This window comes from Plectropomus leopardus, chromosome 1 (assembly GCF_008729295.1).
Source record: "Plectropomus leopardus isolate mb chromosome 1, YSFRI_Pleo_2.0, whole genome shotgun sequence".
Lineage (NCBI taxonomy): Eukaryota > Metazoa > Chordata > Actinopteri > Perciformes > Serranidae > Plectropomus > Plectropomus leopardus.
This window is the reverse complement of record NC_056463.1, coordinates 20,128,455-20,147,606: the sequence shown is the minus strand read 5'-3', so window position 1 is coordinate 20,147,606 and position 19,152 is coordinate 20,128,455. Positions and strand designations below refer to the sequence as shown.

At 38.7% G+C, this 19,152-nt stretch overlaps 2 protein-coding genes across 5 annotated transcripts in view; one reads left to right on the top strand and one right to left on the bottom strand.

Moving 5' to 3' along the window:
* Positions 1-4,044: 4,044 nt before the first annotated feature.
* On the bottom strand, positions 4,045-7,537 carry marveld3 (MARVEL domain containing 3). 2 transcript variants are annotated; one of them, XM_042486897.1, is made up of 4 exons: positions 7,203-7,537; positions 5,831-6,096; positions 5,659-5,756; positions 4,045-4,914 (listed from the first exon to the last, which is right to left on the bottom strand). In XM_042486897.1, the coding sequence occupies exons 2-4, from the start codon at positions 6,088-6,090 to the stop codon at positions 4,304-4,306; spliced, it is 969 nt and encodes a 322-aa protein (XP_042342831.1). In that variant the 5' UTR covers positions 6,091-6,096; positions 7,203-7,537; the 3' UTR covers positions 4,045-4,303. The 2 variants fall into 2 exon arrangements, with proteins under 2 accessions (XP_042342831.1, XP_042342823.1); XM_042486889.1 differs by lacking the exon at positions 7,203-7,537 and adding an exon at positions 7,105-7,188.
* A 1,378-nt stretch (positions 7,538-8,915) lies between these two features.
* Positions 8,916-19,152, top strand: part of usp10 (ubiquitin specific peptidase 10) — a 28,202-nt gene continuing 17,965 nt past the window's right edge. For all 3 annotated transcript variants that reach the window (XM_042490484.1, XM_042490405.1, XM_042490327.1), the window contains exons 1-3: positions 8,916-9,173; positions 17,906-17,974; positions 18,983-19,028. In XM_042490484.1, the coding sequence (XP_042346418.1) occupies positions 9,153-9,173; positions 17,906-17,974; positions 18,983-19,028 (136 nt within the window). In that variant the 5' untranslated portion in view covers positions 8,916-9,152. The remainder of the gene's footprint in view (positions 9,174-17,905; positions 17,975-18,982; positions 19,029-19,152) is intronic.

Genomic DNA, 19,152 nt, shown 5'->3' with positions numbered 1-19,152 from the left:
AATATAAATGAATCATTCAGCTCAAGTTTGGAATTTTCTTTTTCTAAAATTAAAAATGGGAAAACATTATTTATGATGATGAGGCTAAGAAGTCACTTTATTGATCAGACTGTGCAGTGTCTGAGATGCCAAACACCCAGGACTCACACACAGTGTCAGGGGTCTGGGCTGATGGCAGGGAAACATGGAAGGGCACGACAGGTGTAACCTGCCACAGGAGGAGTTAGAAAAGCTATAAGACAGATTATGATTGTGCATTATATTACACATGTGAAGTGCGAAGACTGAACTGTTAAGGATGTTTGGAGAGGAGAGACTGAACTTTCCTTAGAAACAAAAAGGTGGGAATTCGCTCATACAAATATGCAAAGTCTCAACTGTATATATATATACATGTATATCAGATCATCCATCACTTAAATCTACAAGAATCCTATTGCTCAATATTTCTGAAAATGAATAATGACTGATGTATGTACGTGTGATGTGTGTAATATGGGACTGTGTGTCTAAGTTGCATTGCTCTTATTTTCTGTCCCTCTCCTTGACTCATTGACAGTGTACTTTTTATTAGTTTGGACAATTACTGTATATAAAGATGGACAACACATCTCCACTTCCTCCCACTGTACAAAAATGAGGCCAAAATATCCTGGATGCGGACCATAGACTTTAATAATAACTAGACAGTGGACCAAAAATGGCCCCTACTCAATCCATTCCTATGGAGTCGCTCGCCTGGCTCATACACCAAAAAAAAAAGTTCAGCTTCCAGATTAACTCCACGGTATGCGACCCACTGAAAATGCTCAGTAGTGTTTCTCCAACTTCACAACATAGCAATTGGCACACACAGCTGTCAATCATGATGTAAAACCCCATTTTTTATAGCATCAAATAAGTAATTAAATCCATACTTATCAGAAAAACAAACACTTGAACAAACATCAGTGTGATAAGAACTATATAAAATGACCAAATGAGACCAAATTTGGCCCAAGTCCCATCCCTTAACATGGCGGGTGCAGGGTTTATGACCTATACTGCAGCCAGCCACCAGAGGGCGATGGAGATGTTTTAGCTTCACCTTCAGGGAGCTTTCATGCTGTCCATCTTTATCATACAGTCTGTAGTTTGGACTGCATTACGCTGCTACTTTTAGTGCTCCTCAAAATCACCTCAGTCAGTTTTTTATAAAGTTGCACACTAATTGTACATTCATGCTGTCTGTCTCTTGGCTAATGCCACATACTCACCCACTGTCCTGTCTGATTGATATAAATTCCCAACATGATGTATCTTTGAATAACGACTACGATCAGTAGACTAATCAGTGTGCGTGTACATATGCCGACTGTATGCGTAGATGCAGGAGGAGGGAGCACGGGGTACGGTGCATTGGTGTCAGATATTCCCTTTAATTCTTTAGTGGAGGGGGTCCAGTAGTGAAAAACTCATAACACCGTTTGTGCACCAAAATAGAGGATACGTGTACATGATAAGGCTACAGTGTCAGTGTTTCGTTTTGTTTTTTTAAAAAGTGCTGATTCATTTTTTTTAACTATAAGGGATCATTTCCTCTCTGCACAACTTAAAAAGCCCCTCGTACAACTATGTTTGCAAAATGTCCGTGTTTGTGTGTAAAATGAAGCTTAAGTGCACACGTTCAGTCAGTGTATGCATGCCCGTGTGAGTAATGGATTGACTGTAATTCTGCGTGGGTTTGGTGAATGAAACTGATCCAAGATGCTCCAGTTGTTTAACATGTGACCAAAGTAGCCATTGTTTAATCTCACGGTTCCTTTCTGTACATTATTTTTGAGAAACGCTTGAATATTTTTTTTCTCAATGCCAAGAAGCTGATGTTTATTTTTGTACTTCATTGTTTCATGCAAATTTATATTTCCCTCTCCACTACAGAATTTAAAGTGATTGGGGTTCTACAAAAAACTGTCACTCATCATGGTACTTTATTTTGAAGGTACTAATTAAAGCTGTATTCAGTGTTGAAAGCATGCCCTAAATATAAATCAGAAAAGCTTAGAGTACATACAAAATGTGATTTATTTGTACAAAATGGAGCATATCTAATATTTTGAGTTTTTTTATGCTAGCATGCAGATTAATGCTAAAATTGAGTTTTACGTTTATTAATTAAAAGTTTCATTATTTAGGAACAGGACTAACAATGAGCACTTTTGCTGTGTATCAGGCAGAATTGTACTCCCCTTGAACTGTGAGAGTGGAAGATGGTCGTTATTTTCGTTTGAAATGCTGCTATCATTAGTTTTGAGCAGACGAGCTGTTTTTAAATTAACTTTAAGCCAAGTAGCAATAAAACTTTTTACTGTGAATTTTTTTTGTCCAGTGTCCATTTTGCTCACCGTTTTTATGTTTTCATGCCAATAAATATTATCAAAATGACTCTTTTCGATCAATATAAGATAGCATGTTTACAGCTTATTTTTCCATTATCTAATAGAAGGTTATCTAGTCGTATCAGTGCGTCCTGGTTTAATTCATTGCATGTTTGCCAAGCCTGGATGAGAAGGTGCGACTATGTCAAGCCAAGTGTAAGTATTTAGGATAAATTCGCATTAATAGTTTTCATGAATAGACTATGTGTCCATCACAGATTTTGCTGATGCAGATATAGAGAAAATGCGTTTTGCGTTTTTAGCAAGCAGCAGCAGCCCTGCACGGGTCAGGTGTACAGGTGGAGGCTTTTCTAGGATTCGGGGGCATTCAGGGCCTAGCCCAGACCTCTGTTAGGGGGTCAAAGGGATCCTCCCCGTGCACTTTTAAAAAATAAATCAATAAACCAGCTCTGTTTTTGTGCTCGCACCTTTTTTACAGTTAAAATTTCCAGTGTGAATCATATTTTCAATGTGAATTAGAAAATGGTCGGCGTGCCACCTGGCATCCTGTCGCCAGGGGCGTTTCTAGGGAGTGGCCTGGGACGGCAGGAACCACCCCTGAAATCTGATTGGCCACCTCAGGTGCCACCCCATTATGACTGGCTCTTTGCCCAGTCACTTTGAACTGTTTGACAGTAAACTGAGTGTTTTTCTGCAAGTGCAATTCAGTCCTGAGAAACAGTAATGTACCTAATTAGTGTCTAGCCTGACTTATTTTACAAACAAATGAACTGATACAACTGTTAAAAAGTATGTTCACATATAAGTCAGTGCCTCACTTGGGCCACCCCAAAAAAAGAAAATCTAGATACACCACTGCTTATTGTGGAAGCAGTACTCAGATTAAGAAAACAAGTTAATCATAAGAAACAGAGATCCCAATCTGATGTGGAATTATGGACAATCAAGTTTCATGTGTTACAGTCATGAGTGAATTCCTAAACACAGTAGATCTGCCATCTATTGGTGAAGCTCAGAATGACACCCTGAACTTACGTATGATGATATAAGTAATCTTAAGTGTGACAGAAGTCTTGATGTCTCATGTTTTCCTTGTAAATAATGTAAGACATTTAGGTAGGGACAGAGTTAGACTCTTTGCTTCTTTCAAGTAGAGTCTGTGGAGGAGCCATTATATCACTTATTGCCCCCATGGAGACAAGCAAAGACAAAATAAAAACAGTTCAAAGCAGAGGACGCTTTGCCGCACTTGTATCCCCTGGTTTGGAAAAGACATTTGACACTGATAACTGGATATTTTCCTGTCAAGATTAATAGTCAATTCAGTCTAACTTTCTGTAGCAAAGATTCAACTGACAGGATTAAATATCAATAGATTGAGCTTCACTCGGACAGCACTGCGATCTAAGGAACGCATCATAATTTCAATATGTACCTTAAAAGAAATCTAGGTCTATGAAACCCTAGCGGACTGTACATATACGACAATCTCATTTTTGAAAGACTGTCAACTTGTGGTATTCTTGGTTGCAAGTTGCTGTGTGTGTCTGACACCCAAGTGACTCATCTAGAAAAAGGTGAATAGATATTATCTAGGAATTCCTTCCTGCATTTACTTTGAAAGTATTTTTATGAACAAAAAAAAAGCAATATTAAAGTGGTTTATTATTGCTACACATTTATAGAAATTACAAAAAGGCAGCACAAAGGTATGTAAACTTGTGATTGGAATAAAACAGTATTACACAATATCCCATTAAAAAAAATTCTCCAAAGTATAAAAAGTGGATTAAAAAAAAAGCTGATTCACAAATCACATTCAACAATTGTGAATGCACAATAACACCAAATATGACAAAAAACCTTCCATGTATTCTTGTCACAGGGATTTCCACTTTTGCTCAAATATATTGAGGAGAAAAGCCTTAAAAATTATTGTCCTCATTTGTTCTTTGCTTCTTCAGCTCCCGCACTGATCTGAAAGCTCTGACAGCTAAAACTGCACCAAAGATGAACACAAACACCCCGAGCACCCCAAACAGACCTCCTGCGATATCTGCACCGTGGAACTGACACTCAAAGCCCTGGTGCCCTTTGCTCTTGTACATCTGCTCTCTCTCCTTGCAGATGGGATCGTTGTAAGTTCCCTGCAGCTTAATAAAGTAGAAGGCCAGCGCAGGGATGTAGCCCAGGCCGATCAGGAAGTTCAGCAGAGCCTCCGCTAGCAGCACAGGGGGCCAGCGGTAAGGGACCCTGAAAATCCCCAGAGCAAGCATGGCCAAGGCGTACACCATCAAAACCCCACCGCAGGCCATGGTGAAGACATATGGCGGCCGCGAGAGCTGATGGAAAAGTCGGTCCAGCTCTTTCACCCTTTCTGCATCGGCTCCAGTGAAGGCATTGGCTCCTCCAAAGTGATAATAGTAGATCCCACCGAGGCTGGCCAGGTCACGGTAACCCCCGTTGTTGCTGTATGGCACTCCGGCACAGATGACGATAAGCAGATTCACAAACAGCTCCATCAGCTGGCACAGACCTGGGAGACAAGGGATAAACACAATACTGACTTTTTTAAAGCAGCACAGTTTGACTAGAGCTGAAATGATGAGTGAATTTGTTCTTATTGATCAACAAAAAAGCCAAATATTTGCTGGTCTCAGTAAAGGCCCACTTTTAAATGGCAGTTCTCTTTTTATGCTGCTGTCTTTGCCAGGACGTGTTTACAAAGAGTTTTTGAATCTCAATAGGAATATTTCTGGTAAATAAAGGTTATGTAAAATACATTTAAAATGTATAACACATGTTAAATAGATTATTTTTTTAAAAAAAAGAAAAAAAGGACAAAAATCATTTTAGATTTTGTATTGTCATTCTAACAAATTTTAGAGGTTGTAAAAGCTGACCCAGTGATTGCAGTGTTGGCATTCAGAATCGGACCTGTTTTTTTGGCCCAATCCTACGGCTCAGCTGAGTTGAGCAACCATCTGTGGCCCAACTTATTTCCTGCAGCATCCTGAGTTCGGGCCAGTGCTGGGCTAGATCATTTTTGACAATGACTCTGTGATGACAGTGTCAACAGCCGGAAATAAAACAGTTTATTTGGCTCAATTTTGGAGTGTCTTTAATGCCAGATCTCAGTCGGACGCAGTCCACTTATTTCTTCTGGCTTGCAGAGTTCAGGCTAATGCTGGGTCAGGTCATTTTGGCTACCGGGGGAGGAGCATGCGCTTCGACTGTAACCAACATTTCCTAGAAGAACCCAAAAAATAAATATACTTGCCTCTGCTGGTTAAGATGTATCTGAGATTGTAGAGAGCTTGTCGGTGTTTTCGCTCATAATACTCCCCTTCAGAGTGGTACTCTGAAGTCTCTCTGGACCTACAAGGAATTAATTATATTTTTACAGGAAGTCGTGACAGTGAGACTTGTGGATACAGTGTGCAGTCCCTTACAGTCTCGAGGGTCCTTCATGGTCTCGGTCTCTGTAAGCAGGTGGCACATTGTGGGAGGCAGTTGTCATGTCCCTCTGTCTGTTTTGTCTGGTCCTCCTGTCACCAGCAGAGCCTCTCTCGTCCAGGTCTCTCGGCTTTTGGTTACGACCTCTGTCATCGTACGACGCGTGGTCTCGACTGTGTGAGTAGTCCCTGTCTTTGCTCTTATACTCATCATACGCATCACTCCTCTGGTGCTGGTGTCTCCCCCTCTCTGGCATTTTCCTCTGTGTACAAAAGAAGATTATATGGATATAAATTCTATTACAGACCGTCATAAACAAAGTGGATCATTGGCTTGTGTCTCTGTAACTGCCACTGAGGACAGTAAAGCGGCGTGAAGGATTATTTAATGGAGAATAATGGCTGACTGGGTGGGTGAGGTGAAGGACCAAAGACAGAAGTTTCCTCATTCCAAAAGTGACTAATAAAAAATATGTGATGGTAATTTAGGGGACCACAGGAATTCCAGTAGGATTAATGCATTTGACCATAGGCCACAAAACTAAATTAATATATCAATTAATCAGACTTAACTTGTATAGCACTTTTCATCCAAACAAAACTGTAACACAAGGTGCTTCATACAATAAAACAATACCAAAAAAGGTAGGGACATTTATTATTATGGTAGTTACACATTTGAAATTGTTAAACAGAATTATTATATTTTTTAAGCACTTCCCTCAGGTCATTTCCTTGTTTTTTTTTTTCTTTTTTTTTTTTTTTTTTTTTTCTTCTTCTTCATCTTCTTCTTCTTCTTCTTCTTCTTATTATTATTATTATTATTACTAATTAATTCTCAGGTGCCGGTTTTTGGGGTCATTCTTCTTTTGTTGCTTATTGCCTTCTTTGCATGTTTTTGAAACAAATTAAGCCAATTTGCCCAGGTTTCAAATGGTTAAAAGTCCCCTAATAAAAGATTATTTGGGATCTCTGGATGCTTCATAAAATAAAAGCAAATCTGCCAGATAGCCATGACCAAGACCATTAGGAGATTTAAAAACTAATAAAAGCGTCTTAAAATCAGTTCTGAAGCACACTGGAAATGAGACTTTTCCATTGTTAGGCTTACATATTTCTTTATGTCAAAAATGAGACCGTCTTGTGAGAGGCCAAACATTCACAGCAGCTCTCCTTTCTGTTTGCTAAATTCATCCGTGTTTTGACTTCATGTTTTACTGAAGTAAAATGGCTCATGATTAATAAAAATACACAGCATTATTATTTCCTACCTTTAGACTCGTTACACGGGGTGATCTTGCTTTCGTTTATGCCGAGAAATAAACACACAGCCCACCTTTTCAACTTCCTGTGTTTGAGGTTTCCTTACCTGTGCTGTGCCACGCCCACTGGTGTCGAGCTCATTTGTGTAAAAAATAATAAAATTTTTATTGTTGATATAACATTTTTAGGCTTCTTTTCCGAAGCTTACAGCTATTTGATGTTACAGCGTGCTGGACGTATATATTATGTATATGCAGTTTTATTCTGTATTGAATTGTAGCCTAAGCACTTTATTATTATTAGTTATGACAGAGTAAAACAGACAACTGCAAATATTCGGCTGGTCAGTTAGCCCCAAATACATCAGGACACTTGCAGCTTCACTAGAGTTCAATATGGAGCGCAAAGTGAATGAAAAGTTGTTGTTGCAATCGTGCTCAACTTCCAATAACAAAATTTTGCGATTCATGCCCCAACCCGGACGTGAACGCATAGAGCGCACGCGGCCACGCTTCAAAGGTGAAGCTCGTGGCAATAATCCACGGAATTACTTCCAGCGTTTCCACCAAAACATGGGTAATTTCAAAATAAATGTCTCTTAAAAGTGATAACAGTGTCAATGAGTTCATTCTAAGACCCACACCCTGTCATTTAACGAGACTCAATGACTTGTTTCCGTAGATTCATGTAATTCAAGTAATGCCCGTAACACAATTATGAATTTTCTATTTCAATTAATGAGCTCAGTCTCCAGCTTACAACTGGTTGGGAAAAGGCACAAGCTACAAGAGAAAGAATTTCTGTCTTTCTTTCCCTTTTTTAAATTCATTTTTTAAATTTTTATTTATTTTTAATTTTTTTTACAGCCAATCTGGATTTCCTGCCAATTTCAACTGACGACATAATAGTTCAGTTTATAGACTCAGTTGTTGATCGTGAAGTTTACTTTTCACTCTGCACCATTGCACTCTTGTTGTCTTACTGTATTGCTGAGGAGTAAGTAGTTACATGTAACTAGTTAAAATCAATAAATGTAACTGTAATCAGCTTTCTTCTGGCATCGTCTATTTCCAGACATTGTTCAACTGTATTGCACAGTTTAAAAGATTTTCTAGAAAGGTAATAAAAAAGTAATCAAATTATATGTTCCATTACTTTGATGAAGTACATTATTTATTACTTCTTACTTATTATACTTTTCAGCTTTGCTGAGGTTTTTCAATTGTTATGTCTATTAATGTGCAAGTACATTGAAATTCCTTTTATGTGTTCACAATTACCTGGCCGATAAAGCTTTTGGCATATTTCTAAATGAACGTGATTTATAAAACTCCAACACAATGAATCCCACGGCTTCAGAATAATAATAAGAAAATGATTTATTGACAAGAGGGTTCTCACCATAAAGGAATTTGTTTTGGGTTTTAGTGCATACAATAAACGTAAAATCAGCGTTGGGTAGATTACTTTGAAATGTAATAGGTTACAGATAACTAGTCACCCAGATAAAAATATGTACAATTTAGCTGTTTCATAAAAAGCTGCAGGCAGACGGTTTTGTGCAGGATATGCAAACATATTAAAATTAACAATTACAGTACCCACTATAGTGAGACAATAACTGCAAGGAAGTTCTTTGTGTTTTGCTCCAGATGCATCCAGAGGTCACAAGCCACATCACTGGAGGAGATTGTCTATGGTGAGAGATCTATTTTATTGTGAAGTTTGGGATCAAACCACCACCGGAAGTGTTTATCACTATTCCTCGCGCTCACGCTGCCACTACAACTAAAAAAAAAAAAAAAAAACCAACCGCGCGCTGGGTTGGCTAGCAAGCGAGGAAGAGGCTAGACAGAAATGGCGGTGACGGCAAGGCGAGCAGCATGAAGTGCTGATGCATTACGTGGATCAAAACTTACGACTGCCAAGACAACGTTGGAAAAATGACAATGACGTCGAAGTAGGACACCTTTTGTGACGGCCATTACGCACCTACAACACCTTCCCGGGAGAGTTTTCATCTTGTCAGCGGAGGAGAGAAAATCTCACCGGGAGCATGGCTTCTTACAGCAACCAGGTAGCTAAGCTAGCTGGCTAACGTTAGCCTGCAAAACAACTCCTGCTGCACGCCGTGTAACGTTATTTATAGACCCGCGACCGCCCCTCATTTGTACAACCTGCTGACCTAAACTAGTGCCACACTGTAGTAGCCATTTGGCCATGTGCGTGTTGTTATTTCAAACATCTGGCTAGTCGTGTCATTGAAAATGTTAGAAGTGAAAAGTGCTTGCTAATGCCCCCCTAAGCCTCATTGAAACACCACACCAGCATGGTAGCTAACAGGCCCTAGGTCCCCCCATTCAAATGAGACAGCGGCACTATCTGCTGCAGTTTGTAACATATGACAGCCACCTTTGGGTACATGACACGAAAGCGTGCTCGATCTGGTGTTAGTGGCACTTTGGTGTGAGATCCCATTTAGTGTCATGTGTTATTTCTCTGGGTAAAAGCGACACAGAAAACTGCTGCGTGTATGCATGGCCCACCTGCTCTGTGCTGCGACAGGCCTTCCCCGAGCGCATATTTTCATAACTGGTAATAAATGCACATTAGTTCTGCTCTGGGCACTTAGGAAGCATACTAACGAGTTTTTCTGGAGACTTTTCGTGTGTGAAACTGCTGTTTTCAAGCAGTTGTAAGTCAAGATATACCAATGTTCACTTAGCTTGTAGCAAGCTAACAGCTTTGCACAGATGGTGTGGTTATACTTTGCAGGCAGTCCGCTAGCTGGTTAGCTAAAATCAAATGCGACAGTGTGGGCCTTAGTTGACAGCGAATATTTATTTGGTATGGAAACAAGTAAAGGAAAGGATTGAGTTTGCACACAGAGAGGGTGTTGTTACACCGCCAGTCTGTGCAGATTGTAGATAACTTGGCAAGTTAGGTGTCATTTCTGAGGAAGTTAGCTCTCATGTGGGAAGGCCCATTTTGCAGTCTAGCTATGCATGCAGAAACATGCCAGATCCGAACTTTCTAGATTTTGCGTGAATTAAAGTTTAACTTGAGACAAAAATACACAGAATAAAAAATCATTTTAAAACTATAGGGGGACTCGCTTCACCGGGTTCGGACTCAGGCTGACAGTTCAAGAACTGAAACATAACTGACGACCATAGGAAGGGAAACCTCGTTCAGGACTTATTTGAGCATGCTTTCACACTTTCTTCCTGGCTTCAAAACTGAGTGTTTCTATTGGTTCACTGTTCAGCAAAGTGAAAGCTTCTGTAGAAAACCCGCCTCAGCTTCTTTTAAACACAACTGTCAGCTCTTTGGCCTGCACATACACGTACCCATTGATATTGACTTATACTTCCATGATGGGAGATTTGTTGTTACAGTCTGTATAAATGTCAAAGAACAAATAGTTTAATATATAAAGGTTTGTTTGACACACATGGCTCTACATTAACGGTTACAGGCCAGATTTCTCAGCAACTGGTTTTGGACCCCTGTCAACTATTTCATTTGGTACAGTTGCCCCATTTGGCAACTATGTTTCCATTGTTACAAAAACTCCCTTTAATTGCTCACCGTCTGTGTAAACTACTCTTCAGAGGTGATGCTGCCACATTGTTTTACAGTGTAAAAAAATGACAAATATGTAGATGAGTGCAGACAAAAGTAAAAGTCATTGTCAAGATCAATCCACATGGAAGAAAAGTGGATGAACAGGCGGTGCAGCCAAACAGTCGGGGGCAGAGCAAGACACACCAGCAGCAAAAACAGCATTTCTCTTCAGAGTATGAACAAAACAGGTCATTCTGGAAATACTTATCAGTGCTGTTTTGTATCTGCAGATGAAAAAACAACAAAAAAAACCCCAACAACCCAGATTTAATCTGACAGCTCAGTACACCAGTGGACGTCAATATCCGGCATGTTAGTACGTTGTCTTGCAAATGTGCCACCTACAAGTAGCACTGCCAACATCACTTTTTATTATATTTTCTCCAATTTAGAAAGCTGAGCCACAGTGAGAGATTTACTGGAGAAATTATGTCAGTGATATATATATTTTTCCTTTTTCCTTTTTTTTTTTTTAGCAATGGTTTTTTACACAAATTTAGTAAGACTTATTGCAACACTGACCTACAGAGTTGCAGTAATAACTTCAGGGAACACTAAATTTTCTGACACTCAAAAGGCCATTACAGAATTTTAGTTAGACAATACAAAATAAAACATTTTTTCAAAACTGCCTTGTTAATGTCACATTTAAATAAAAGCATGACAACAGTTATTTGTTTACTTTGGCTGTTTGGTTTTGACAGTTAATTATGAAACAGTTCGCCACTAGTTTGTGCTGACCAGGTTTAGATGTAGGTACGGATTAGGGGTGCTGTGGTATGAGACTTAAACGGTACAATAACCATCTCAGAAAATATTGTGATACCACAGTATTGCAGTATTATTATCAGTATTATTATGAGCCGCTTAAATGAATGAAAACAGAAGTTTCTTTGTTTGTTTTTAATCAAATATTTTCTAACTATTATGGGAACCTGAAACCTATTTTTAAAAATAAAAGTATCTTTAAAAAGTCTCCCTTTTGAAAATAACTAAAATAAAATTGAGATTTTCCATCCAGTTTGGTTTTTTTTTCCAATACTGTAGATAAGCAAACGTATGTGATATAATAACCGTTAATTTTCATACCATGGTACACCTTGAAACCTGTATATTGCTGCAACCCTAGAAACTTTAGAAAACAAACTACTCAAATGTCCTCAGCAAGTTTTAGACACATTGTTTTATTTCAGGCATTCAGGCATCCAGATGCTGTGGCGCTTGTTGCCTGTGGAGTTGAAACATGTTATAGCTCATGCCTCAGAAATATATTGTCTTCCAAGAACTATTAAAAGCACAAAAGAACCATACATTGAAATCAGGTGGCATTTCTCATTACACTGAACATGGCAGCTGTAGTTTATTCCTCTCAACTTATCAAATTAGGAAGTGTATTCCCAGTACATGCACATTGATGTCAGCCTGACTTGGATCTGCTCTCCAGAGACTAAAAATGCAGTCAAGGGGAAGTTTCAGAATAAACCACGTCGACTGTGTTCATTGTAATAAGTTACCCAAGGGGATGGTTTAAGTGCTTTTAAAACTTAAAACTATTATTGGGAAATCCTCTTTCTTTTTGTAACGTTTCTGTTTAGTTCAGCCCAATGTTCAGCCAAAGCATAAATCTGTGAGTGGGATAGTAATCCTCGCCATGTCCCTTTGGGGAAAATTCCACACTGAATGCAAACAAATCAGACGATCATCAAAGTTGCCCAAAGTTTTCAGCTTAGTCATACCAAATGCACACAGAATGTAAATACGCTAAGCAATGCTCTTGAAGTGTAGCTACAAATTCAACAGTATTACTTCACTTTAGTCATGCAATTTAAAACAGGCTACAAACTGTAATATACAAAATATCTTGACAACGATTGCTTGGATTGATATTAAATTTGGTGCAGAGCTTCATGGCCCAAATAGTATGAAAGATTTTTGTGGCTCCCTGATTTCTTTTTTTTTCATCTGGCCTCATTCACAAGTCAGATTTCCCACTTTTCCAATGCGCATTATCAATGCGACCTTTATGAAATCTGTATGTGGATTCCCAGAAGCCTCAGCTGTACATTGAGATTAGCATGTTACCCTGAGTATGTCCCACCAACAAGCTAAATGTTAACATTTTACCTGTCCATATTTAAGAATCCTAAAGTGCTAAATACTATCATGTGTCTTAAAAAAAATCTTGCAGTACACAAAGTTAGGGCTGCAACTAATGATTATTTTCATCATCGATAAGTCTACTGATTATTTTATCAGTTATTTATTCAGTCTGTAAAATGTCACAAAATAGTGACAATTCCCTGAGCTCAAGGTCTTGAAATGTCTTGTTTTGTCTGACCCACTGTCCAAAACCCAAAGATAATAAGAAAAAAACTGAATCCAGAAACAGTGGCTTTTGGGCATTTTTACTTGTAAAAACTGACAAAACAATAGATTATTAAAATAGTAGCTGAATAATGTTCTTTCGGTCAACTAATCTTTGCACCTCTACACAACATTGATTATGCACACATCGCACAGCCTTCAAATTAACTTAAAATTTGAATGAGCGCCTCCAGAACAATTTTAAAGAAAACAAAATATTATTACATATATACAGTAGAACATGTTGCAGCCCCCCCAGTATCATTGTTTTATCGTTTTATGGCTTATTGCTAACATATCAGTAAATGAAGTTGTAACTTGTTGAATTGCTGAGCAGTTGCTTTTGCACCTGTCTTCCAACAGAATAAATTGCAAGGATTCCTTTCTTCCACTGTCATACTACTCTCTATTTCATGCTTTGTAATCTTCACGTCACCCGATTACTACATTACACCAATATGCAGGCACAGGCATGCTCCGGAGATTCATTGAAAACTAGCCTGTCCTTATTTGTAGTGGCACTGCAGCATTTTCATGCTCAGCCAAGTTGTCCATTAATAACTCTGCATACCAGTTTAAGAGAACAACCCAGTAGTGTTGGCTCTGTCTCCTGTTATGGTTGGAGTACACAGGTTGTTTGAGCAGAGTTGCAGAGTTTAGTTGGGGTAGGGGGTTGGTTATTTGTAGGACACAAAGTCTGATAACTGAAAAAAAAATGTCTTGATACTTGAAATTCTAACTTTGATACAATACTTTGAAAAAATACTGATATTCAATAAAATTTGCAAGACAACAGGGAAAATAGGGCATTCTTTTTTTTGCAGATCCTTAAAAATCATTAAAATTCATTAATATAAAAATATAGCCTTTTTTGGTATTAAAATGACTTATCTATATATCAAAAGTCGTAAAAATGCGTAGACATGGGAAGTAGTCATTTTTGGTTTTGCATTTGGTTTTTTTTCAGTATTTTGCTGACTGTAAAATTAGTCTTAAGTTGTATTCAGAGTGACATTAAAAAATCATTGAAAGTCTTAAATCTAACTTGAATTAAGCTGTAGTCATCATGTAAATATAAAAAGGTTAAAAATGTAACATCGATGACTTTTATTTTCTTGGTTAAAATCAGAGAAAAGCAGAATGACTGAAGTAAACGGGAGACTGGTGCCGGTGTATTAAAGCTACAGCAAACAACTATTGAAAATTTTTCATATATTATATTTTTTATTATAATTGATCAATATTTTTGACAACACTTTTTGGAAGTCAAATATTTAAACCTGTTCATCTGTTTAACTTACCTTAATATTACCTTGGTGTGTATTGTATGATTGTGATACATAAAGTTCGTTCCTTTGTGCGTCAGGTGTTATGTAGAAGATTGCTGCATTGGGTTAACTGTCAAGATTTACGTTTTAACCCTTTGCTACTTGTTGGTAATGAACAGATGTGACCTTTTCTTGCCCCTAGAATCAGTTTTAGGGGTTTTCTGTGTATTTTGTACTAATCTGTTTGTAGAAAGTTTCTCTTTGATGATTTTCTGTGGCTCATATCTGTTGGTATAATCAGTTAGAGTTAAGAAATATCTCAGAGGAAGTACCAATCATTTATTTACTAAAATCAATCTGTGGTCACTTGTTATGTGTCGTCATACTTGAAACTTGTGAGACATAGTATCACTTAAGTCAGGACATTTTAGTAGGGCTCATTAAGAACATGCATATCATATGTTAATACCCTTCCAGCCCTGCCCTTTGTTACGCCAGGCCCTTCCTATAGCCCCGTTGTGTGTGTGCGCATGTAGTGTCGTCACTAAACTGTGTTGAAATCATACAGATGGCTAATTTGTTGTAATCCTCAGTCCAAACGAACAGCAAGGGAAGCTTAGTGTGGTACGTGTGGCACGCCTGCGGAAAGAAGCAAAGGGACATTCTTTCTGTTGTGATTGTATTAGCCATCCTGAGGCCGTTGGATTACGGCTGGCTGTTTGTCGCTTGTAGTGCCATTTCAGCAATGTGGGCCCTCGCGTGGGGCCTCGTTTGCAAAGAGTTACATATGCTTTAGCTGCACTTTCTTTTCTCTGTGCCTCCCCTTTCACGTCCCACTGTTTATTGCGCTGAGAGGATTTAACGGCATGGTTAGTGAGTTCATTTCACCTTTTCTCTGTTGCTTTGTGTTTTCCGTGCCCAAGTGGACACTTACGTTCTCCCTGAAGGTTTCATTGTCATTTGTCAGGGGTGTTTGCACAACTCTAGTTAATTATATATATATGAAGTATTTAATAATTATCATATCATTAAGGATTAACAGTAAAAGACAGTACTCTACATAAATATGATTAATGAGAGAGGAGGGCAGCGGGATATTGCATCCTGCTATTCAGTTCTGTCTGGAGCTCACCTTTGTAATTCTCCCTGCATTTACCACTGTTAATGACTGTGCCAATTCCTGTTAATCGGCATATCAATACTCCAGTAATTGAGGTTGTCCACACAACCACAACACAACAGACTAACCTGTGAGCACTTCACTCTGATAAAGTCTGAACTTGACGCCCATACGTATTCAGAGTGCAACATTAATGTTTTTTTCCACTTACCTGGTTGGGCAAATAGGTCTTGAAGCTCTCAACAATGATGAGAAGGCAGTGATACAGCTCACTCAGCTGCTTGACAAGCTAAATTTTATTGATAGCCACAGGTAAGTGATCTATCAGGTGTATAGGTCACCTCTTTTTCCCTGTTCCCGAATAATGATCGATTAATAGATTTCTCATGATTTGCATACTCATACACATAGTAAAAGGGAAATTTTGCCATTTTATTGCAGCTCTGTTTTATCAAAGTGTGTGCAGATGGGCAGTTTTTGAGCACATCCATCAGCAGAAGTCCACAGGGTGATGCTCGAGCGCTGCTCATGCACACACTGAGATAACACAGAGCTGGTGGAAATTTAGCACAGTGTTCTTAAAACTTAAGGCCTCAATAAACCCCTTTAAATTGATATCAAAAATACAGCTGCCCCTGATATTAGAAGACTTCAGTCAGAGACCCCCTCAGGCGACTGAGTTTCCTTGAAGTTGAGCAGTTGTTTTTCTGTTGTGTTTTTTTGTCAGTCATTGTGCATTGTACTTCTGGGGATCTTTCCGCAGCCAGATTTAGCAGCAGACTGAGCGCTCTCCGTGTTCACGTTGTTCTCAGGTACAGGGTGAGTCTGGAAGAGAAACTGAGGCAGCTGCCCAGAAGAAGAGAGGCTTTCCAGGTCAGGCTTGTCCGCAGGAAAGCTGCTAAGCCTTGCAGCAAACTTTTCCCAGTGGCCACTCGCAGTATTGCACAGAGAAAAAAAACCTGGCAGCCTAGAAAGCATTTTCCCCATAAGTCACCACTGTAAAAAAGACGTCTGTAAAACTGTAAAACAGGACACCTCAAACTGCAGAGGAGGTCAATTATAGCTCTTTGTTTTCTGAATTCTTCAGCCACGGTGGTTTCATATTTGTAAAATCCTTCAAGAGTCGAGAAAAGCGATTTAAAATTCTGTGATGTCATCACAATGTAAAGTCTTTGAGGCAAGCGGGAGAAACGCTACTGCGCATAGTCAGTGGGCCACATACCACCGAACTAAACCTGGAAGCTAGAAAACTTCATTGGTGTACGCGCCAGATGAGCAACTCCATTGGAATGATTAGGCGCCATTTTTGTTTTTTCTAAAGATATTTTGGGTGACTTTTATTGCCTTTATTAGAAAGGAGAGATGTAGCGTGAAAGGGGGAGAGCGAGAGGGGATGACATGCAGCAAAGGGCCGGGGCCGGACTCGAATCCGCAGTCGCTGCGGCAACGACACAGCCTCTGTGCATGGAGCAAATATGGCATATGCACTATGTCGGCAAACAATGCAGTTGGCATTTAGCATTGTTGCCTTACCAGTTCGTGTGCAAGCATTAATTTGACATTTCCAGAGAAATATAGTTTTTCTCTCAGCCAGGTACTGAAAGAAACTCAAATAACTACAGTTTTTGTCAATGCAGTATGACTAGACTGAGATTAATTATAGTCAGAAAGCAGGTTATCCCCACGTAAGTATAAGTAGTTTACAAAATAACAATCCCAACATAGCACTCCCCCAGTAAGTAATAGTTTTGTTTGTGCTGTAACAGAACATACATGTCAAAGTTGCTCTGAGAAATGCTGCACAGCTCAGTGTGCAAGCAATCAGTCACCAATACCGCTGTCGTAAGTAATTGATTCATTGTTTAATTATTGACAATTTACTGCTGCAATTCACATATTCAGCTGACGTAAGGAGAACTAGTTAACAGAGACACTCTCTGTTTGGATCATGTCATTTTAAAAATCACACGTCAACTCAGAAACCTACTTCACTAAAGGCTAACAGCCCGGTAATCAAATCTGAGCTGTTGGTGTATGTGGTTTATGTATAACACTGCATGACTCATCACTTCATGTTGTGCTTTACCTTTGCACAAGCTAGCGTTGCGGTCATGGCAGGGTGATGACTGACTCCAGTAAGAGCCCTTGTACGTAGATATCCGGTGACAGCGCCCTTTGAATCTGGTCCAGTTATGAGGTGGAAGGCCCTGTCCTGTTTATGTTCCACTGCGTGTATCATTTAACCTTTCCCCTGGATCTGAACTCTTTATTTTGATGCAAGATGTTTTGTGACTCCTTTAATGGTTGTTCAAGCAATTCAGTTTCCTCATTATGAAATTGTACAACAGTAGGGAAAAATATATTTATAGAAAACTGGATTTTTAAATATTGCCTTTCTTTTAAACTAATTATATTGATTCCTTCCCACAGTACATCTTCGGGGAATTCAGCCCTGATGAGATCAATCAGTTTTTTGTGACTCCACGATGTTATGTCGAGGTAAGCAGCCGGATTACAGTTTTGTTTTCACATTAATACATTTTCATTGCATTAGCTTCTTTGACATGAAGCCTCAGGTTTCATGGGAAATGTAACTTAATTCTTACACTAATCCTAATATACTACAGAGGCTCCACGTTGGCCAAAACATGCTATTACAAAGGTACCACCATTAAGTGATGATTGTTTTTTTGATGCTCCATGAAGCCCCTTCTGAGATGAATGCTATGTCTAAATGTAATTGATGTAATTGGTAAATAAATGTCATTTTTTTTATCCTTTCTATTTTCAGTGATCTAGATAATTACTTGCATATCACCCACAAAATGACCCATGTAGATCAAGTTAGTCATGCTGTTATCTTGCTTTTGTGAAGAAAAGATTTCCTTGCATGCCTCCACTGAGATCTACTGATTGATTGGGGACCACATTTAACAGCAACAAAACTACATTCAAACACTGTTTACACGTTCTCACCACAACTCATGCAGTATATTTCAGTCTCATAATCCAGTCGCATGCTCAGTACTTCACGAACACATGGATTTTCACTAAAACCTTACTTTTTAAAATTGACCTGAAAGTGAAACTACGTTCTCTTCAAGGACAGACTCCAACACTAACTTTTATTTGTGAAACTGCACGTGTTTTGAGAGAACTGAGCATGTAACTTAAAAAAGTGAGACTTGGATGACACTGCACAAGTTGTGTGAGAGTTTGTAAATAGATGTTTTGACATAGTTTTGCTTTTGTTAAATACATACCCCAATTAGTAAATCAATATGTTTGGCGTTGTCTGTGCTAGAAAAACATTTTTTTTTCCACAAAATTCAAGGTAACATGACATGACTGATTGATATGCAAACTGTCAATTTGTGGGTGAAGTATTCCCTTAACTGGTAGTCAATGCTTCATGATGCTTGTAAATGTAATTCCTCAATACTGGTGGATTTTTTAAATTTGCTGTTTTCTTTTAAATTCCTAATTTTGCCATTTGCCTCCCCACAGCTTCCTCCGTTCAATGACAAAGTCCCGTGCGTCAGTCAGTCTTCTGGTATGTACATCTCCTATAAAGTCGATCGCTAGATAATTATTTTTTTCTCATGAAATTTTTTAAGCAACAAAATATCCTCCCGTGTATATGGAGCTGACTATTCTCATGCTCTTAGTCAAAGCAG

Excerpts from the sequence above, each read along its gene's own strand:
- marveld3 (XM_042486897.1), bottom strand. The coding sequence starts at position 6,090 with ATGCCAGAGAGGGGGAGACACCAGCACCAGAGGAGTGATGCGTATGAT. Across the intron at positions 5,757-5,830 it reads CATGAAGGACCCTCGAGACT|GTCCAGAGAGACTTCAGAGT; the intron begins GTAAGGGACTGC and ends AATTCCTTGTAG. Across the intron at positions 4,915-5,658 it reads ATACATCTTAACCAGCAGAG|GTCTGTGCCAGCTGATGGAG; the intron begins GCAAGTATATTT and ends CTTGTCTCCCAG.